Source organism: Bombina bombina, chromosome 5, assembly GCF_027579735.1.
Source record: "Bombina bombina isolate aBomBom1 chromosome 5, aBomBom1.pri, whole genome shotgun sequence".
In the NCBI taxonomy this organism is placed as follows: Eukaryota; Metazoa; Chordata; class Amphibia; order Anura; family Bombinatoridae; genus Bombina; species Bombina bombina.
Window position 1 is genome coordinate 804,364,748 of NC_069503.1, and position 23,771 is coordinate 804,388,518.

The 23,771-nt window shown below is 36.9% G+C and overlaps 1 protein-coding gene across 1 annotated transcript in view; it reads left to right on the forward strand.

The window, feature by feature from the left end:
• The window catches only part of CEP76 (centrosomal protein 76), an 88,414-nt gene that overhangs the window by 2,992 nt on the left and 61,651 nt on the right, over window positions 1-23,771 (forward strand). The window contains exons 2-6 of the mRNA XM_053714897.1: window positions 11,080-11,147; window positions 11,966-12,121; window positions 12,290-12,371; window positions 22,578-22,802; window positions 23,045-23,230. Coding sequence (XP_053570872.1) covers window positions 11,085-11,147; window positions 11,966-12,121; window positions 12,290-12,371; window positions 22,578-22,802; window positions 23,045-23,230 — 712 coding nt within the window. The 5' untranslated portion in view covers window positions 11,080-11,084. The remainder of the gene's footprint in view (window positions 1-11,079; window positions 11,148-11,965; window positions 12,122-12,289; window positions 12,372-22,577; window positions 22,803-23,044; window positions 23,231-23,771) is intronic.

Consider the following 23,771-nt stretch of genomic DNA (forward strand, 5'->3'; position numbering starts at 1 on the left):
AAAAATGTATCAAAATATATCCAACACTTTAAAAGAGTCAAACCAAAAGATGAAAAAAGTGTATCCAACCAAAACAGTGTGTTTCAAATATATCCAGCAGTCAAATGTGTGGTTTGAGGAGTGTGTCCTGCGGTGTAAAACAATGAGACCGCAATAACAGTGAATGTATATAACTGAAAGTGCTGTCACAATTCCTCTAGTAGTTTAAAATGTCCCAAAAGTGATAAAAACGTCCAAAAACGATACCTATAAAAAGACAAATAAAGAAAACATAGCGCAATAGGTCTTAACAATGATAGTAATGTTGAAATATAGCCAATTTACCAATCAGCCAACGCGTTTCGGCCCGTAGTAGGCCTTTATCAAGACTGATTTCTAATATAGATTGGTAGCTTTATATAGTCTGAGGACCGGAAGTGTTACATCAATCCACTTCCGGTTTTCGTAAGGTAAAATTTCTCTTTATAACCCATATAATTAGATGTATGTTTCTATACAAATGGTGTACATTCATATCGCAAGTGGAATAATAATAAAAAAGGGGGATAAGTGCCTTTAGATCATCCTAATGTTATTTCTCCGTGTACCAATGACGTCACTTCCGGTTGGGTTTCTCGGATTTTCAACCCTTTTTTTTTTTAAAGAATTTACTTTTTTAATTAGACAATCCTAATTGTCATGATGTTTGGTTAATTTGACTGTTTTGAATTAGTTCAGCGTTGTTAAACCTGTAAAACACTCGGGTAACGTTATGTCCGTAATCCGGACCACCCGATTGGTCATGACGTCAGTGGGGGCGTCTGAGGGGGGCATGGTGTTTGTTCGTAATCTTTCTATATAGAGGAGCCCGGTTGTTTGTAATAAAAGTTGATCTTATATTGTAATAGTTTAGGTAATTTCAGTCCCTTATTATATGATACAGATAATTTATCAGAACGCTTGAAATTGTGAAATCTTCGTATATTTCTTTGTATGTAAAACTTAACCTCAAAACAAACTTTTTAGATTTGAGGGTTGTTCTTATGGCAATCAATATATAGGAAAACACCTATGTTATCTTCATTATGTAACTGGAGTGGATAGGAGGCTGATTTCTATGTATTATAAAATTTAGTGTGGAGGAGAGATTTTTTGAATTATATGAGAAACTAAATATATCCTCCACACTAAATGTTATAACACATAGAAATCAGCCTCCTATCCACTCCAGTTACATAATGAAGATAACATAGGTGTTTTCATATATATTGATTGCCATAAGAACAACCCTCAAATCTAAAAAGTTTGTTTTGAGGTTAAGTTTAACCAGATGGCTTACATACAAAGAAATATACGAAGATTTCACAATTTCAAGCATTCTGATAAATTATCTGTATCATATAATAAGGGACTGAAATTACCTAAACTATTACAATATAAGATCAACTTTTATTACAAACAACCGGGCTCCTCTATATAGAAAGATTACGAACAAACACCACGCCCCCCTCAGACGCCCCCACTGACGTCATGACCAATCGGGTGGTCCGGATTACGGACATAACGTTACCCGAGTGTTTTACAGGTTTAACAACGCTGAACTAATTCAAAACAGTCAAATTAACCAAACATCATGACAATTAGGATTGTCTAATTAAAAAAAAGGGTTGAAAATCCGAGAAACCCAACCGGAAGTGACGTCATTGGTACACGGAGAAATAACATTAGGATGATCTAAAGGCACTTATCCCCCTTTTTTATTATTATTCCACTTGCGATATGAATGTACACCATTTGTATAGAAACATACATCTAATTATATGGGTTATAAAGAGAAATTTTACCTTACGAAAACCGGAAGTGGATTGATGTAACACTTCCGGTCCTCAGGCTATATAAAGCTACCAATCTATATTAGAAATCAGTCTTGATAAAGGCCTACTACGGGCCGAAACGCGTTGGCTTATTGGTAAGCTATATTTCAACATTACTATCATTGTTAAGACGTATTGTGCTATGTTTTCTTTATTTGTCTTTTTATAGGTATCGTTTTTGGACGTTTTTATCACTTTTGGGACATTTTAAACTACTAGAGGAATTGTGACAGCACTTTCAGTTATATACATTCACTGTTATTGCGGTCTCATTGTTTTACACCGCAGGACACACTCCTCAAACCACACATTTGACTGCTGGATATATTTGAAACACACTGTTTTGGTTGGATACACTTTTTTTTCATCTTTTGGTTTGACTCTTTTAAAGTGTTGGATATATTTTGATACATTTTTTGATTGGACACATTTTTGATTTTTTACACTCCCATTATTTTTTCACTGCCATTTTTGTGCAATATCGCATTTTCTATTGTTTTTCAACACTACCCCACTTTTTATCTTCAACCTTAACTTTTGGACTAAATTTTGGGGACTTTATTTTGACACTTATTTTTGAAGCTTATTCACAACTAGAGGAATTATTTATCAAAAGAATTTGACCGATATTTTATCACAAGTCGTCACTCACACTACTACACGATTTCAGATATTTGTATTTGGTTTTTATTTTTATACAATATATTATTGTAATTTGATAGCCCATTGATTTTATACATTGTTTTAATTTTCTATTGTTTTATGCTATTGTGTATTTTGTATCATGGATCCATGAATTTAATATGTGCAGATAGATTGTTTATAATAAATTGTAACTATTTTTTATATCCCAAATTTAATATTCCAATTTGATTATCCATTGCTTATTTTATTATTGCATATCGTTATTATTGCTTATCGTTGCATTTTCTCCGTGGGCTAGATCATCCTATTTTATTCCCCTCTGCCTTTCAGTTAGGCGCCTGAGGGACTCCACATTATTAGATTACACTAACCCGGTGGTAACTAGGTACCACCACCCTCAGGCCAGTAGGGGCTTGGTTGGCGCAGGGCCAGTACTCTCTCCTTCTGTTTTCAAATGTAGCCCTCGCTGTGATAGCAGACTAGTCTTCTTATATATTAAGCTCTGCTTTTCAATGGAGTTAATCACGGGTTAAACAAATGATTTCTGTCGTACATTAGTTAAACTACTGGTTATCGGAAAGATTAGACTGGGAAAAATTATAAGAGGTCACTCTTTGTTGTTTTTCTGTTCTTATAAACCCATTTTGTTTTCTCTCTGTCCCCCGTATAACCCTCACGCAATTATGAGGACTAAATTAATTGCATATAAAGACAATGTTGTTGTACTAATTATTTCAAGATTATAGGTGGCTGTAAATCTTTTAGATTCTCTCTACTAAATTTGTTTTGATAAATGTCTCTGAATTAGCAGCTAAGATAAAAGGGTGATTAAGAATATTTCACTTTAATACAACAACAACAAAAAAAATCACTAAGAGTTCACTAAAGACGTGATTAAGAGATATAAGAGATAAGCTTTTGTATTCACTCTAATTATAGAAGTATATTTTTCACTTTTTGTTATTCTGGGTGTGTCCCAATACACTATACCCCCCTAAAAGGGGAAAGTAGCATTTTTTCACAGATTCTGCACATGGAAAAATTTGTTACATACACTAAACCACAATCACCCACCATGCCCCTTAAATCCAGAGACAAAATGAACCGCCCCTCTGATACAGGGATGGAGATCGTTACCGAAACTGTACTTACAAAAAAAGATTTATAACCATTAATCACACAGCTCTCCGATCTATTCTTACCTCAATTTGATTTGGTAAAGACACAAATTGCTACGCTATCCTCAGAAATCAGACAATTTGCAATTAGACTTAATGAAGTAAAGGACAGAGTTTCAGAGACTGAAGAGCTTGCAAGGGAAAGACATCCAAATACTTCAAAATAGAATAGACGATTTAGAAAATCGCTCCAAGCTTAATAATTTAAAGATCATAGGCCTTCCAGAGAAAACAGAATTCTCAGACTCATTATACTTTGCTTCTACAGTTCTACCACAATCGCTAGGGATACAACAACATAATTTACCCTTGGCAATAGAAAGGGCACACAGATTAGGTACATTTAAAAGTACAAACTATAAAACAGGCAGACCTATTATGATCCGATTTTTAAATTACCAGGATAAAATAAACTTACTGAGAGCCTATAGAAAACATTCGAATTTCATGATAGGGGAACATAAGATATCGCTCTTTCTGGATTTTTCTGCAGAAATCACTGCAAAAAGAAAAATAATGGTGCCATTTTGTACAAAGTTGAAAAACCTAGGACTTAAAGCCAGACTGAATTACCCAGCAAAGATTATAATTGAAGGTGGTGACACTACCATATTAACTAAAATGGAGGAGGCCAAAGATTACTTCAAACAGAAAAATATTTCACTTGCATAAACATAAAAAAATATTAAGTATTGTAACCCCCACTATAGACTTAGATACAAGATGTTTTGGTTATATCAGATAGAGTGCCTGCTGTTCGCAAGGTTTTTAGATAAGTATGTATGGTTTTTTTGTTTGTTTTCCCCCCCCCCCTCCATTTCTGCGTGGCTATTCCCCGGTACGAGCTGGCCCATGGCTGCTTGGTTATTAAAGGTTATAAGGGATATTATATATTGGTATTATTTTAAATGAAGAATTTTACTGAATATCTTTCTTGGAACGTGGGTGAAATCACCTCGCCTAATTAAAAGAAAGTTTATTTTAAAACAATTGGGTAAGCTTAATCCGGATATTGCATTTATCCAAGAAACACATCTTAAAGTTGAGGAAGTAACCAAATTGAAATCCAAATATGGGTTGGCAAGGTGTTTGCTTCCACATGTTCACATAGAAAAAGAGGTGTAGCAATATTATTGAATAAGAATTTAACATATAAGGTTATAAAGTCTGAAATAGATCCAGAGGACAGGTGGATAATACTGGAGATAGTATTACAAGGTATAAAATTTATACTCTGTAATTGGTATGGACCTAATAAAATTGAGCCAGTTTTCTGAAATAAACTAACTGTACGACTCTCTAAATATATCGGACAAAATATAATAATGGCAAGAGATTTTAACTTGATCCCTACTCCGACCATAGATAGAGTGGGTCTAAAAACTGTAAAATATCCAGCACAAAAATCTAAGATTCATAAACAATTTATTAAGGACATAAAAGTACATGATATTTTGATAATCCAACATCCCGATAGTAAAATATATACATGTGAGTCCTAAATCATTTAGATCTCTATCTAGGATTGACTAATTTCTAGTTTCAGATGCTATATTACCATTTGAAATAAGATCAGAAATTAATGACATTATTATTTCTGGCCATGCCATTATTGCTATGGAAATACAAAATATATAATTTGATCCAGAACAATCATCTAATTTCTTCTTCCCAATTCTTAATTAACACACAATTTCAAAATTGGATAGTCCATAAGTGGAGAGAGTATAAAAATTATAACCAGGCATATTTAGAAAAAATAGAAATATATTCTGGGAAACGGGTAAAGCATATCTCAGAGGAGAAATTAAAGCATATTTGATAAAACAAAAGAAGAAAGCTAGAGCTCGGGAACTTCAATTGGCGAACCAGGTTAGAAATGCATATATAACCTTACCAAATAGAACAAACTGGGATAATTGTGTAGCAACAAGACAAGAAAGATCTTTTTTTTGGTACAAAAAAATAATATGGAAGAGCTTAAAATAAGTATAAAGTACAAAGGACAGGTGGGCAAATCTGCTAAATATCTGTCTAACTTAGAGAAAACTAGAAAAAAATCTAATACCATTGAGAAGATTATAGAAGGAAACAACAACTATACAGACCTCACTACTATTAAGAAAGCTTTTCTTGAGTATTTTAAGAAAATATACACACCAAAAAAAATAGATAACATAGCTAAAATACAATTCTGGAATAAAATAAAGATACCAAAAGTTTCGACAGACCTTCTAGAAGAGCTAAATAAGCCCATATCCATAAAAGAAATGGATGAATCTATTGACGGAGCTAAACTTAAAGTGCCGGGCCCGGATCAAATGCCTTCGGAGTTCTTTAAATTGCTAAAACCAGAAATACTAGATATCTTAAATTTATTATACAATAATTATTTCTTAGAAGATTATATGATCTCAAAGATATTTACCGCATCACAGATTACACTAATACTAAAAAAGGATAAAGATCCAACAGATATGGCCTCATATAGACCTGCCTCGCTACTAAATGCAGACTACAAGATACTCTATTGTGGCGAATAGACTCAAAAAAATGTCTCAGCGAGGTTATACAAGAAGATCAAACTGGGTTTATGCTAGGTAGATCACCCACTAAAAATACTAGAAAAGTAGCTCTGCTCTTAGATTATTTTTGGAATGACTTTCATAAAAAAAAAAAAAAAAAAAGATAACGACAGATTTTGTAACTGTAGATGCAGAAAAGGCATTTGACTTGGTAACGTGGGATCATTTATAGTCTTCACTTTATAACTGGTTTTGCAGGTCATTTCTTCTCTTTTGTTAAAGCAATCTATAATCACCCGGTCTCATCCATTATAGTAAACGGCAGCCGGACCACTAACATAATTTTATCTACGAGACAAGGGTGTCCCCTCTCTCTCCTCTTCTTTTTAATGTCGCATTAGAACCTCTGGCAATTTGGTTTAGACAAGAATTAAGGGGAATTAAATTGGGTAGCAAAGAATTAATACTTTCTCTGTATGCAGATGACCTCTTGCTATTTCTCAAAAACACTAGAAGTAATATTCCTCTATGTTTACAATTATTAGATTTATTTGGAGCAATCTCTGGTTTAGGGCTACAACTAACGATTATTTTCATAATCGATTAATCGGCCGATTATTTTTTCGATTAATCGACTAATCGGATAAAAAGAGAATCAATAATAGTTTTCTACGTTTTAAATAAAATCCACATACTGAGTGTTACAAATATAAACTTCAGACTAAAACTTTACATTAACACAACTGTTTCTTCAATTTTTAAGCAGCAGAGCACAGTTTTATAATTAAACAAAACAAAACCACAAACTGTTTGAAAAGAGGTAGAACTAGAAAGAGTTAGACTATCACTGTTAATAACATTCTGTTATTCACTCTTTCAGAAACTTTGCATTGAAATGCAAACATCTCAACATGTCCACATGCTTCTGGCTAAGGCTGGTTCTCTGTTTGCAGCAATATGTCCTGCAGCAGAGAAAAGGCTGTTGAGGTGTATAAGTAGGGTTTTGCCAATTTCACCAAAGTGGGATATTTATCTTTGTTAGCTCTTCACCAATGCTAAGTGTTTTCTACCTTGGCAAGGGGCCTGCCTCTCAATAAAGTAACCCTTGACTTCATTCTAACATAAAAATATCTTGAATATCTATATGCAGTGGTAAATAACCAGCTATAAGGTTAGGGGAAATATCTAGTCCGCTCTAAAAATAACGAATATATACTTATAAAGGATGAATCTGGTACATATTATCACAATTTATTAAAAATATAAAAAAACAAAATCAAAAGCGCTAAGGACTGTATATCAATAACAGGACAAAGCCTTACACATTTATTTATACAGTACATATAATCAGCAATAGCAAGCAATACGCTAAAAATTGTGCAAACAGATAATAGTGCACATCAATTTAAATAACTCCCATCAATCTAGGGGCAAGGTGTAAATAACAAGCTTGGCACTATATCATGAAAAGCATAGTTCCAAATCACCAGATTAAATATAAACAATCCAAATGACTCCTATTATATCTGGGTTGCACATAAGCCAGGGGTAGTTGTAAACTTATACTGTCCTGAAAAAGTGAAAAGTAGACGTCTGTAGACGTCCTTTAGGCTAAGGACATAACCATAAAACACAATACCATATGCAGGAGTTCATTGGAGTGAAGCAGCTGGTGTTGTGCACAGACCAACTAATTGCAAACCAACTAATTGATTATGAGATTCGTTGACAACTATTTTCATAATCGATTATGACGATTAGTTGTTGCAGCTCTACTCTGGTTATAGAACTCATTTTTCGAAAACAGAGATCCTATGGGTACACAGACAGAAAGATAGCTATTATGATTGCCCTTTTAAAGAAGTAGAAGCAATAAGATATCTTGGTATAATATTTCATTAAAACCCGAATAACTGGTATAGGCTTAATTTTACAAACTTTTTTTTTTCCCAGAAGCTATAATTAAATTAGAGGTGGCAGGCTTTTCCCATATCTTTCTCATCAAAGATCATGCTTATTAAAATAATATTGTTACCTCCATTATTACATAAAATACAAACCCTGCCACTCTTTATTCATAAGGATATTAAAATGTTTTATAAAGCATGCAATACTTTTTATATGGAGTGGGAAAAGGCATCTTCTATCTATCTTTAAGTTATCGCAACTTACGGTATTTGGTGGATTTGCTTTTCCTGATATCAAGTGTTACAATACCATTACACTGGCACCACACGCAATTAATGGGTGTACTAAAGAATTTTTTTTAACATTTAGCGAACTTGAAGAAGCTTTAATTTCACCTTTTTCATTGAGTGCAGTATTGCATTGCCCGAGTAAACAATTACCAACAAATGTTCAGAATAGGATTACTATACGGAATACGGTTAAGTGCATGGCAATCTCTGTGTAAAATATTAGATTTAAACTTTCAAATAACGTCCTTTCTTACAATCAATGGTAACCCAAAATTTCTCCCAGGGGTATCCTCACAGGCTTTCAGAACCTGGGCACAGAATGGCCTGATTTTTGTAACACAATTATTAGATAGTAATAAACAAATTAAATCTTTTGAGGCTCTATCTTGAGAATATAAGATTCCGAACAGCTCCTTTTTTGCATATTTGCAGCTTAGGCATTTCTTACACGATAATGAAGAAGCTATTCAAAGTCGAACTGGGAAATTATATCAAAATATATCAACAGGGTAAGCATGCCTCATCTCCCTTATATAAAATATGCTTAAACAAACAGGGCAAAGAGTCTCTAGGGACAATTCTTCTTAAATGGATAAAAGTTTACCCAAACTAAAAACATCAGAAATAAAGCATAGTATTAGGTGGACAAAAGAAGCGTTTATTTCCAATAGCTGAAAGGAATCACATATTAAGCTACTGAATGATACCTATACTACACCTGAAAAAATATCCAGATGAAAACAAAATGATAGTAGATGCAACACAGAAAGCAGATACTATGCATTGTATGTGGCATTGTCCAAAGATTAACCAATTCTGTACAAGATTTTTTATGGCTGAATAAAAAACTGGAAGTAAGATTTACAATCCATTCACAAGACATATTTTTTTCTATATATGTCTTCCAAAAGACAAGAAACTAACCTAATTAATACTAATATTGTGATAGGACGTATCTTAATCCTAAAGAATTGGAAGATTAGAAAAGCGCCTACTTTCACTATGTTTATACATTTATTACATACACAGATTATATTAGAACAATTCAGCCTTACAACACTTAAAGACATACAGATTGCAGATTTCTTTTCAAAATGGCTTAAAGTTATCCTTACATTCTCATTAACAACCCAACATATGCTTACACTCCAACTACATAATTCGGATCATTTCCAATACCTATCCGTTAGAGAAGTCTTTCCAACAACCTGGGCTTTTGGTTAACTCCCATAACTTTAGAGAAATAGAGTGGTGGCAGCCTCGCCGGAAGAAGGGGGGAAATAGATTAAAATATAATTTTTTTCTCCTTCCTTCCTTCCATTTTTTTGTTTGTTTTTTCCTCTTTCTCTGTTTGTGGTTTTGTTTAGTGTGTGTTGATGTGATTGTTTTTTGTTTCCTTTTATATAGGTTAAAACTTAAATCCTTAACCGTTCATAATTTGTTTGGTATTTATAGTAGATTTAGAAAGAAATAATGTTAATATAATCAGGGGGAAAAAGATCAATAAAAAGTTGTGCTCTCACTTAAAGAGTTATAAGTATGTGTAGTCGCTATAAATCATTGGCTTGATACTTTCAGTAGATTTAGAAAGAGATTACGTGAGAATAATTGTGTGAAAATAAATTGATAAATGCCGTACCTACATTATAGGAGGCATAACTATCTGTAATTATTGTAAATTATTTTTTTCTGTTTTAAAACGCACTCTGCCGATCCACATTTAGCATCGATACACCTTCCCAAAGCACCAGAAAAGAAGATTATAAACCAATGTTATTCAATAAAACTCAGTCATTGAAAATTATAGTCACATGTTAGATCTCCACTAGGGATGAAAGAATGAGGTAGGGCCATTCATCCATATAAAAGGGACAGTCAACACCAGCATTTTTGTTGTTTAAAAAGGTAGCTAATCCCTTTTATTAACCATTCCCCAGTTTTGCATAACCAGCACAGTTATAATAATACACGTTTTACCTCTGTAATTACCTTGTATCTAAGCCTCTGCAAACTGCCCCCTTATTTCAGTTCTTTTGACAAACTTGCATTTTAGTCAATCAGTGCTGACTCCTAGGAGCTTCACATGCATAAGCTCAATGTTATCTATATGAAACACATGAACTAACACCCGCTAGTAGTGAAAACTGTCAAAATGCTTTCAGATTAGAGGCGGCCTTCAAGGTCTAAGAAATTAGCATATAAACTCCTAGGTTTAGCTTTCAACTAAGAATTCCAAGAGAACAAAGCAAAATTGGTGATAAAAGAAAAATTGGAAAGTTGTTTAAAATTACATGCCCTATTTTAAATCATGAAAGTTTTTTTTTTTTTTTTGACTGTCCCTTTAACAAGGATTTTTTTTTGGGAGGTGATATCATGGATGGCACATTGTCCTGTGCACTACAACATGACATCCTTAGTAGTGAAGGTTATTCACATTTTTTGGACTAAATTCCTATGATAGTAGCATATTTAAATATAACTGTGTGGCAGATTCTAATACCGAAAGGGGAAGTTTGTAATGAAGGGTGATTGAACAATAATACAAACACATTGTATTTACAAATGTGGCATTATGTGTGCACTGAGAAATGTATGTAATTATGATATATTCATAGGAATTTATCTTTAAAAAGATAACTGTCTAACATTGTGTCCTTTTCTTTATTTCTGTCCTCATCAGCCAGGATGTCTTTGCCTCCAGGAAAAGCCACTGAACTGAGACAAATCATCCATGATCAGTTGAATAGAGTGAGTTTATAACTCTGGGTCCTTTAAGGGACATTTAGACTACTGGGTACAATTATAGTTGTATGGCTACAATTCACCATACTATTGTTTGTCTCCCTGTGCCTGCAGATCTCTTCATAGCTATTCTCTTATTTTAACCCTTCACAAGTGCTGTTTAGTGAGGTTCTGCATCTTCACACTGGGCGCTGCCTTCTTTGAATTTAAGTGTTCTTGCACATAGTGACAGAAGAGGAGCACATTCACAAATCGGTTATATTGTTGTCTTCTTCGCAAGCCGTAGGCACTTCACTTTAGTGTCCACAATAAAAAGCAGATGTGCATTTATGCAGAGGCTGCATTGTCTATATTCATTTTTATATTTAAGACATGTAACCTTTAATCTTGTGTTTATAAAAAAAAAAAAAAAACCTACATAAATGTAACTCTTTGGCTTTCTATTGTGCAGCTAATACAGTGCAAGATACAGCTGTCAAAAAAGTGGTAACATTACTGATCTGTGAAAGTGCACTGCTTCTGTCACAGAATTCAAAAACCTGTGCATACCAAGATGGTGCTGAGTTTACAGGTGCGGCGCTTTAACAACTTCTGGGATAAAATAACAAAATGGCTTTAAAGAGAGCTGCAGGTACAGAAGTAAAACAGTAGCACGGTGAGTAGTACTGAGCTGTTTAATATCCCTTTTAAAGTTTTTTTGTGTGTTATCTATTAACATTATAATTAATGTATACATTCCATTTGCTAAAGTTGTTAGTTGTAATAGGTGCAACTAAAGGTTGCTGGACATGTTTTGAGATAAATACATTTAATTTTTCTTGTAGATGGATGTGCATGGGAAAATCCGTGAGGTTTTGGCTGAATCATTACAGGAGGAATTCAGAGCAGAACGGGAACACATTTCTGAAGCTGATCTAATGAAAGCCTTAAGACGGAGGGGAATAATTGATGATGTCATGAAAGAACTCCATTTGATGGAGGTACATGAGCAAAATGCTTATCATTTTGAGGGGAAGGGGGGCAATACTTACAACTCCTAGGATTATTTTTTTTCCCCTAAAACAATATGACCTTCCAAGTTTGTATTTTATTAGTGCTGTACACTTACATGTTTTGTCATATCTGTATATATTAATTTTCCTTTCTAGGACAAGTATCCGAGAGAATTCACCTCAACCCCAAAACCTTCAACACATTTTGTTGATAAAGAATTACGGACAATGAAAAAAAGTGAGTTAAACATATCCATAACAGTTAGTAGTTGTGCAATATTACCACATAATGGATCAGTGATATTCTTTTAATCTTGTGGACCATTTGTTTTTATGATTCAGTTTATGTGCACAAAAGGTAGTCCTAATACAGATAAGGATCCTTTTGTCACCACCCAAATGTTCCCTGGCTCATATAATGTTTCTAGATATTGCATGGCAGGAGTGGAGTGACCAGTTATTTTTACTTTATTGCTGCCTAATGTCTGCCTTGTATTTTCATAAGACATATATTTGTAAAATGTGCAATATATATACTTAATGTAACTTTCAAAGTTTCCTATTTAGACAATAAAATATATTTGGATGTACTGGACTTAGCATGATGTAAACCAGTCATGCTTAGCAGTGATTGGCTGTGTGAGTCATAAGTTTGGTAGTGTTGCACCAGGGAGAGCATCAAATATACCTATTAGCACTAAAAAAAAAGGGAGTAGACTGAATTTCTGTTAAATATTACTTTTTATTTTAAACTTATACTAAAGCAAAGCAATGATTATACTTTCGGCAATAGTTGGCTTCAAATAGACTAAAAGCATACACTGGTAGTCAGGTATGTCACAGAAAATATGGCAATTACACACTGAAGGAACTTCATCATCAGGTGGCATACACTCAGTAGAAAATGTCTCAGCTAACCTAGAATTTGACAGTAGATAAGAACCAAAAAGACCCATCAAGTCTACCCATGTTACTACTTTCTTAGGATAGCCTTATGCGTGTCCCAGGCATTTTTTAAATTCTTTTACAGTCTTCGTATTTACCACCTCTATTTATTCTTGAACACCACCCTTTGTGTAAAAAGCTGCTTCCTCACATTTGTCCTATGCTGCACGTTTTGTGACGCCTTGTTTTGGTATTGCTTTTTTTGTTTGTTTTTTATGAAAATGCTTTCATCTCTTCTCATTGGCTTACTGATGTGTTCAGCTAGCTCTCAGTAGTGCATTACTCCTCCTTCAGCAAAGGATATGAAGCAAATTTGATAATACAGGTACAAATCCACAAATCTGCCTGTATCTGTGGTTTGATTTTTGTGTCTAAAATGCAAATAGTCTATATTTATTTGAACAAATTATCTCTCTAAGCTGTCCCATTTTGCAGTATCATCAGTTCTCTTTCGAACACATTGTTTTCTTTTTTTCTTATAGTTATTAAAGTTAGATCAATTTGAATGCAGACTTTTTACTCATGTTTATTTGTACAATACTTTAATATCACATTTGTACTGGCATTGTTATATATGGTAAATAAAAAAATCTTAATTATGTAAATACCTTCTCAAATCTTAATAAAGTCAGAACCTCCATGAAAAATATTTTTCCTCCTCCAAATCATTTCTCTTGTTAGGTGTATCCAGTCCACGGATCATCCATTACTTGTGGGATATTCTCCTTCCCAACAGGAAGTTGCAAGAGGATCACCCACAGCAGAGCTGCTATATAGCTCCTCCCCTAACTGCCATATCCAGTCATTCTCTTGCAAGCTCTCAACATAGCTGGAGGTAGTAAGAGGAAAGTGGTAAAATATAGTTAGTTTTTTCTTCAATCAAAAGTTTGTTTTTAAATGGTACCGGAGTGTACTATTTTTATCTCAGGCAGCATTTAGAAGAAGAATCTGCCTGCGTTTTTCTATGATCTTAGCAGAAGTAACTAAGATCCACTGCTATTCTCACATATGTCTGAGGAGTGAGATAACTTCAGAGGGAGAATGGCGTGCAGGGTATCCTGCAATAAGGTATGTGCAGTTTAAGTTTTTCTAGGGATGGAATTTGCTAGAAAATGCTGCTGATACTGGATTAATGTAAGTTAAAGCCTAAATACAGTGATTTAATAGCGACTAGTATCAGGCTTGCTATCAGAGGTATATACTCTGATTAATGTGCAATATAAAACGTTTGCTGGCATGTTTAATCGTTTTTATATATGCTTTGGTGATAAAACTTATTGGGGCCTAGTTTTTTCCACATGGCTGGCTTTATTTTTGCCTAGAAACAATTTCCTGAGGCTTTCCACTGTTATAGTATAAAAGTTACAGTTGGTGCAGTTAAAATTACAAACTGTGACATTCAGCTTCCCTCAGCAGTCCCCTGCATGCTATAGGACATCTCTGAAGGGCTCAAAAGGCTTCAAAAGTAGGAGCTCAGTTGTTATGACTGTTTAAAAAACATATTTTTCGTTTTGTTAATCTGTTTTTTGTATTAAAGGGTTAATCATCCATTTGCAAGTGGGTGCAATGCTCTGCTAACTTGTTACATACACTGTAAAAATTTCGTTAGTTTAACTGCCTTTTTTCACTGTTATTTCAAATTTTGGCAAAATTTGTTTCTCTTAAAGGCACAGTAACGTTTTTTTATATTGCTTGTTAACTTGATTTAAAGTGTTTTCCAAGCTTGCTAGTCTCATTGCTAGTCTGTATAAACATGTCTGACATAGAGGAAACTCCTTGTTCATTATGTTTAACCCTTTCGTGACAGGGTTAAAGTGTCTACATCGGAACACCTGTTCCGATGTAGACAAATTGAAACTACGCGATCGTGCATACGATCGCGAGATTTCAATTATTGGATCGCATCTGGGGGGCGTCCCTACAACCCTAGGAACGCCCTCCAGACCGCGATCAAGTCCTTGAAGCGCAGAAGGCTTCAGGACAGCCGTTTGATATGACGTTCTATTCCGTCATAACGGCTTTAAAGCCCAGTGTAAATATGACGGAATAGAACGGCATAACGGCGTTAAAAGGTTAAAAGCCATGGTGGAACCCCATAGGAGAATGTGTACTAAATGTATTGATTTCACTTTAAACAATAAAGATCAGCTGTTATCTTTAAAAGAATTATCACCAGAGGATTCTGATGAGGGGGAAGTTATGCCGACTAACTCTCCCCAGGTGTCGGACCCTTTGACTCCCGCTCAAGGGACTCACACTTAAATGGCGCCAAGTACATCAAAGACGCCCATAGCGATTACTTTGCAGGACATGGCGGCAATCATGGATAATACCATGTCAGCGGTATTAGCCAGACTGCCTGAATTCAGAGGAAAGCACGATAGCTCTGGGGTTAGACGTAATACAGAGCGTGCAGATGTTTTAAGGCCCATGTCTGATACTGCGTCACAATATGCAGAAGCTGAGGAAGAGCTTCAGTCTGTGGGTGACGTCTCTGACTCTGGGAAACCTGATTCAGATATGTCTACTTTTAAATTTAAGCTTGAGAACCTCCGGGTGTTGCTTGGAGAGGTTTTAGCTGCTCTGAATGACTGTGACACAATTGCAGTGCCAGAGAAATTGTGTAGATTGGATAAATACTACGCGGTGCCGGTGTGTACTGACGTTTTTCCAATACCTAAAAGGTTTACAGAAATTATTACTAAGGAGTGGGACAGACCCGGTGTGCCGTTTTTCCCTCCCTCCTATTTTTAGAATTGTTTTTCCAATAGACGCCACCACACGGGACTTATGGCAGACGGTCCCTAAGGTGGAGGGAGCAGTTTCTACTTTAGCAAAGCGTACCACTATCCCTGTCGAGGACAGTTGTGCTTTTTCAGATCCAATGGATAAAAAATTAGAAGGTTACCTTAAGAAAATGTTTATTCAACAAGGTTTTATCCTGCAGCCCCTTGCATGCATTGCTCCTGTCACTGCTGCTGCGGCGTTCTGGTTTGAGTCTCTGGAAGAGGCCTTTCAGACAGCTACTCCATTGACTGAAATACTTGACAAGCTTAGAACACTTAAGCTAGCTAATTCTTTTGTTTCTGATGCCATTGTTCATTTGACTAAACTAACGGCTAAGAATTCTGGATTCGCCATCCAGGCGCATAGGGCGCTATGGCTTAAATCTTGGTCAGCTGACGTGACTTCAAAGTCTAAATTACTTAACATTCCCTTCAAGGGGCAGACCCTATTCGGGCCTGGTTTGAAGGAAATTATTGCTGACATTACTGGAGGTAAGGGTCATACCCTTCCTCAGGACAGGGCCAAATCAAGGGCCAAACAGTCTAATTTTCGTGCCTTTCGAAACTTCAAGGCAGGTGCAGCATCAACTTCCTCTGCTACAAAACAAGAGGGAACTTTTGCGCAATCCAAGCCTGCCTGGAAATCTAACCAGGCCTGGAGCAAAGGCAAGCAGGCCAGAAAGCCTGCTGCTGCCTCTAAGACAGCATGAAGGAACGGCCCCCTATCCGGCAACGGATCTAGTAGGGGGCAGACTTTCTCTCTTCGCCCAGCCGTGGGCAAGAGATGTTCAGGATCCCTGGGCGTTGGAGATCATATCTCAGGGATATCTTCCCCCCCACAAGGGAGATTTCACCTTTCGAGATTATCTGTAAACCAGATAAAGAAAGAGGCATTCTTACGCTGTGTGCAAGACCTCCTAATAATGGGAGTGATCCATCCAGTTCCACAGATGGAACAAGGACAGGGATTTTATTCAAATCTGTTTGTGGTTCCCAAAAAAGAGGGAACCTTCAGACCAATTTTGGATCTAAAGATCTTAAACAAATTCCTCAGAGTTCCATCGTTCAAAATGGAAACTATTCGGACAATCCTACCTATGATCCAGGAGGGTCAGTACATGACCACAGTGGATTTGAAGGATGCTTACCTTCACATACCGATTCACAAAGATCATCATCGGTTCCTAAGGTTTGCCTTTCTAGACAGGCATTACCAGTTTGTGGCTCTTCCCTTCGGGTTAGCTACAGCCCCAAGAATTTTTACAAAGGTTCTGGGGTCTCTTCTGGCGGTCCTAAGACCACGGGGCATAGCAGTGGCCCCTTATCTAGACGACATCCTGATACAGGCGTCAAACTTCCAAATTGCCAAATCTCATACGGACATAGTGTTGGCATTTCTGAGGTCGCATGGGTGGAAAGTGAACGAGGGTAAGAGTTTTCTATCACCCCTCACAAGGGTTTCCTTCCTAGGAACTCTGATAGATTCTGTAGAAATGAAAATTTACCTGACGGAGTCCAGGTTATCAAAGCTTCTAAATTCCTGCCGTGTTCTTCACTACATTCCGCGCCCTTCGGTGGCTCAGTGCATGGAAGTAATCGGCTTAATGGTAGCGGCGATGGACATAGTGCCATTTGCGCGCCTACATCTCAGACCGCTGCAATTATGCATGCTCAGTCAGTGGAATGGGGATTACACAGATTTGTCCCCTTTGCTAAATCTGGATCAAGAGACCAGAGATTCTCTTCTCTGGTGGCTATCTCGGGTCCATCTGTCCAAAGGTATGACCTTTCGCAGGCCAGATTGGACAATTGTAACAACAGATGCCAGCCTTCTAGGTTGGGGTGCAGTCTGGAATTCCCTGAAGGCTCAGGGATCGTGGACTCAGGAGGAGAAACTCCTCCCAATAAATATTCTGGAGTTAAGAGCAATTTTCAATGCTCTTCTAGCTTGGCCTCAGTTAGCAACCCTGAGGTTCATCAGATTTCAGTCGGACAACATCACGACTGTGGCTTACATCAACCATCAAGGGGGGACCAGGAGCTCCCTAGCGATGTTAGAAGTCTCCAAGATAATTCGCTGGGCAGAGACTCTCTCTTGCCATCTATCGGCGATCCATATCCCAGGTATAGAGAACTGGGAGGCGGATTTTCTAAGTCGTCAGACTTTTCATCCGGGGGAGTGGGAACTCCATCCGGAGGTGTTTGCTCAATTGGTTCATCGTTGGGGCACACCAGAATTGGATCTCATGGCGTCTCGCCAGAACGCCAAGCTTCCTTGTTACGGATCCAGGTCCAGGGACCCAGAAGCGACGCTGATAGATGCTCTAGCAGCACCGTGGTTCTTCAACCTGGCTTATGTGTTTCCACCGTTTCCTCTGCTCCCTCGACTGATTGCCAAAATCAAACAGGAGAGAGCATCTGTGATCTTGATCGCGCCTGCGTGGCCACGCAGGACCTGGTATGCAGACCTGGTGGACATGTCATCCTTTCCACCTTGGCCTCTGCCTCTGAGACAAGACCTTCTACTACAAGGTCCTTTCAATCATCCAAATCTAATTTCTCTGAGACTGACTGCCTGGAGATTGAACGCTTGATTTTATCAAGGCGTGGCTTCTTCGAGTCAGTCATTGATACCTTAATACAGGCACGAAAGCCTGTAACCAGGAAAATCTACCATAAGATATGGCGCAAATATCTTCATTGGTGTGAATCCAAGAATTACTCATGGAGTAAGGTTAGGATTCCTAGGATATTGTCCTTTCTCCAAGAGGGTTTGGATAAAGGATTATCAGCTAGTTCTTTAAAGGGACAGATTTCTGCTCTGTCTATCCTTTTGCACAAGCGTCTGGCAGAGGTTCCAGACGTCCAGGCATTTTGTCAGGCTTTGGTTAGAATTAAGCCTGTGTTTAAACCTGTTGCTCCTCCATGGAGCTTAAACTTGGTTCTTAAGGTTCTTCAAGGAGTTCCGTTTGAACCCCTTCATTCCATTGATATCAAACTTTTATCTTGGAAAGTTCTGTTTTTGATGGCTATTTCCTCAGCTCGTAGAGTTTCTGAGTTATCAGCTTTACAATGTGATTCTCCTTATCTGATTTTCCATACAGATAAAGTAGTTCTGCGTACAAAACCTGGGTTTTTACCTAAGGTAGTTTCCAACAAGAATATCAATCAAGAGATTGTTGTTCCATCATTGTGTCCTAATCCTTCTTCAAAGAAGGAACGTCTTTTACATAATTTGGACGTAGTCCGTGCTTTAAAGTTTTACTTACAAGCGACTAAAGATTTTCGTCAAACATCTTCCCTGTTTGTTGTTTACTCTGGACAGAGGATAGGTCAAAAGGCTTCTGCAACCTCTTTCTTTTTGGCTTCGGAGCGTAATACGCTTAGCCTATGAGACTGCTGGGCAGCAGCCCCCTGAAAGGATTACAGCTCATTCTACTAGAGCTGTGGCTTCCACCTGGGCCTTTAAAAATGAGGCTTCTGTTGAACAGATTTGCAAAGCGGCGACTTGGTCTTCGCTTCATACCTTTTCAAAATTTTACAAATTTGATACTTTTGCTTCTTCGGAGGCTATTTTTGGGAGAAAGGTTTTGCAAGCCGTGGTGCCTTCCGTTTAGGTAACCTGATTTGCTCCCTCCCTTCATCCGTGTCCTAAAGCTTTGGTATTGGTTCCCACAAGTAAGGATGACGCCGTGGACCGGACACACCAATGTTGGAGAAAACAGAATTTATGCTTACCTGATAAATTACTTTCTCCAACGGTGTGTCCGGTCCACGGCCCGCCCTGGTTTTTTAATCGGGTCTGATGAATTATTTTCTCTAACTACAGTCACCACGGTACCATATGGTTTCTCCTATATATTTTCCTCCTGTCCGTCGGTCGAATGACTGGGGTGGGCGGAGCCTAAGAGGGACTATATGGCCAGCTTTGCTGGGACTCTTTGCCATTTCCTGTTGGGGAAGAGATATTCCCACAAGTAAGGATGACGCCGTGGACCGGACACACCATTGGAGAAAGTAATTTATCAGGTAAGCATAAATTCTGTTTTTCTTTAAACAGGCCGGGAAAGGAAGACGCAGCTTTTCCGGCTGTGACTCTTATTCTATCAATTTGAAAATCAATCAATCAATATATCTATCATTTTATACAACACCAGAGACAGTTCCAAGATCCTCCTTCCTCCAATTTTTTTTTCTTACCGAGGTAGACCCTGGAATCCAAGAACTTCAAGACAAAGATCTTGTCCTCCAGTAGTTACCTTCCAATAATCATGATCTCCAGAAAGTGGCTTCCTGCCATCTCAGGCAAGTCACTGTATTCCGCTACAATCGAAAATTTCAAGCTTGTCCCGTCTCTTCAAATGGTTTCATCAAGGAAGTTCCTGGCATTCCAAATTCAACAGACTTTTGGTTGTCTTCATTTGGATTCTGTTTTCCTGTTTTTGTTTTGCAAATAGTTTTGTTTCACTAGTTTATTTTTTGATGAACTGTATCTCCTTTAACATCAAGCAAGAAATAGGAAGTTGGGTGCTCATTGGTCAGTTTATGGACTTAATAATTAAGCTGATTGGTCAGTTTTTGCTGTCTTAACCAGAGTAGCCCTTTCATTGGCTTCTGGTTTTTACTCTTGTATCTCCTGTTTTTTTTAATGTGACTGTTATTCATGAAAAAACTGCATATAATAGTAAAAGAAAGATAATGCAAACCAAAAAAAGGTGTCCATACCTGTATAAGTAAGTTTGAAAGTTGTTTAAAATGGTATGCTCTATCTGAATCATGAAAGAAAGAAGAAGAAAACTGAATTTCATGACCATTTAAAGTCCTTTAACTTCATTGTATCTAAAAGAGGCATTTTAGATTTATTTTTCATGTTTTTATAAACATGCATTTCATGTTTGTTTTAAACTAAAAGCTTGAACTTACCCTTTTTGTTTAATCTTTTCTATATTTAGATATATCAAGGGTGTACATAATATCAAAGAAACAAATACAAAGGTCTTTCCACAGAAAAAGAGAAAAAAAGAGAAAGGAATACATTCCTGTTCAAGTCCATCAGAGTTATTGCTTCGGATTTCAGTCTTTCTCGTAGTTCCCTATAACATTTGAAAACTGTATCAAAGAACCGTGTTTAAAACAGTTAGGGGGTATTATACCTAGATTTTCAAGACGGCGAGTTGCTTTCAAAGCTAGTCATCTATGAGGTTAACAACTTAACAACAATTTAACATGCAAACAATTATTCCTGAAACATTAGTTTTGAATTGCAACGATATGAGTTTGAGCTTTTCTCACTTCGGAAAGGTAGATAAAGGGAAATACTATCTCCGCTCATGTGGGTCTCTATCTCTGCTGTGCTCTAGGATGCTAATGATTCCCAAAAAAACATCATTTCTGCTAAATAGTCTAGTCTTCCCACTGTGTAATAATAAAACCTCTCTAGTGCTAAATTAATTTCCATCTGTGCCAGCCACATCGATAACATTGGTTCGGATTCTGATTTCCAAAGTCTAGGGATAACTTGTTTTGCTCTGCATATAGCTAATTGGAAAAGTGATGTGTGTTGTTTGAAGGGGAATTTAGGGATAATATGAAATAAATACACCATAGGGTCTAGTGTAATATCAAAATTTAGTAACTTACATAACTCGTCATTGATACTCCTCCAGAAGTTTTCTATTTTAGGGCATTCCCACCATATATGGAAGGGAGTCCCCTTCCCTGTACATTTTCTCCAGCATCTGTCAGATGCCTCAGGAAAGATAAATTTTAACCTATGTGGAGTAAGATACCAGCGGAGTAAAAATTTATAGTTTGTTTCCAATAAGGTTGCTGAGTGTGCAGATCTAGCTGTATTCTGGAATATCAGCCATTCATGTTCTGTGAGAGTGTATGGAAGTTCTTTGTGCCAAGAGCTAATTGTTGGTGTTTGTAAAGTCTCTAGAGGTGTGAGTAAAAGTTGGTATAAGGAGGAAATCATATGTGCCTGTGGAAAGTCTTGAGTGCAAAATTTCTCCAGTGGGGTACGGTCTCTTATGATCAAGTGCTTGTGAGAATCAATGAAGTGCTTAAGCTGTAGGTGTCCCAACCAGTGTGTAAAATGTGTGGCAGTCAGTTCTTCTAGGTGTTGCTTTGAGACGAGCTTTCCCTCTTCAATCAGAGTGTATAATGGAAGTAGACAGTCTAAACCACTCGGCACCTTTGGCGTTAAGGGTATCCCTATTGGGAAGTCGGCATTGGACAATGCAGTTGTCAAGGGAGAGAGGATCGTAGATATGTGTTTATGCCTGTGGAGCACATTTAACCATACATCGAATGTTTGTTTTTATTATTGGGTAATCTTTGGTTAGTAATGGTTGGTTTCCCTTAGGTTGCCAACAGTGCGACCCTAGTTGTGTGGACTTAGTGAGATCATGTTCCAGTGTCACCCAGAGTCTATTATGATTTAAGGGGAGTGTGCACCAATCTACTATTCTTCTCTTGAACTTACCCTTTTTAATGCAAAACAGAGTTAACATTTTTAAATAGCTCTCTCTTATATGCAAAAGTGGATAATTTAACTTGTATGTATGTTTAAAGTATTTGAATCTGTATATATACAGAGTCCTAACTTAATTTCATATAAAAAATACTATCTCTGTAAAATGTGCATGAATTAGTTTCTTATAAGCCTAAAATTCCTAACCATGTTTTTTTTTTGTTTTTTCCCCCCCCAGCAAATATTGACCCCACAAGGAGATATCTCCATCTGCAAGTATTGGGCGGTAAAGCTTTTTTAGAACATTTACAAGAACCAGAGCCTCTGCCAGGCCAGGTCTGCTCTACTTTTATCCTCAGTTTACATTTCCGAAACCAACGTTTTCGCTCCAAACCAATACCATGTGCATGTGAGCCAGACTTTCAGGATGGATTCTTGCTGGAAGTGCATAAAGATAGCTTGGGTAAGACTCATTTTCAGATATATCTGTTGTTAGGCCCACTGTGCTAATCTTTTCCTCAGAGTTTCCACATTGATCACAATAAAGTTCAAAATCCTTATTGTACAAAGCTCTTACTAACACAGGTATCCTCATATCTTTCTCTTAGTACTAAATATTTCATCATCACTTAACTTGCTCTTTTCTTTTACCACATTTGGCTCCTCACACCAGCTTATAATCCTTCTTTTTTTTTGTTTGTTAAGGAGATGGAAGCAGAATGGCTGACCCAACTACTATGTTATCAATTTGTGATCCTGTGCACTTAGTGTTAATCAAAACAGACCCATCAGGTGAAACCACCTTAGTCGCATCTCACTTTCTGGAGTGGCGCTATGTTCTTGCCACAGAGAGAGGTGTGATGAGCACGGCTGTAGAACTCTATGGAGTAGGTAAGACTACCCAAGGTAACCTATGCAATGCTGCTTTTGTTTTAGGATGATGCAAATTATATCTGAACTTGCCTTTTTTGAGACAAGAAATATTAAGCTCTTGTGGATGGATCCGGGGCACCATAGATTTATATGGACAGTATATACCGATTTTCATATAACAGCATGTAATAGACACTACTATAAAGAAAAATATGCACAGATACTGATATAAAAATCCAGTATAAAACATTTTTAAAAATGTACTTAGAAGCTCCTTATTTAGCACTGTTGATGAGGTTAGGCTGGGACACCCACTGAAATTGACTGAGAAAGCAGGAAAAGCAGACACTCCTCCCCTGCATATAAAAAGACCCAAACACAAGCAGGTGTCTGTAAACATCAGTATACATCGAAAACTTTGGGGCTTGTATTACTTAAAAATAAGCAAAACTATACATTGTTACCAAAACAATGTCCCTTTAAATACATCTTTCTCATTGCCTTTGTGACTCCAATATTTTCTGTTTTAGAAAAATTAAAACAATAATAGTTAAGATAT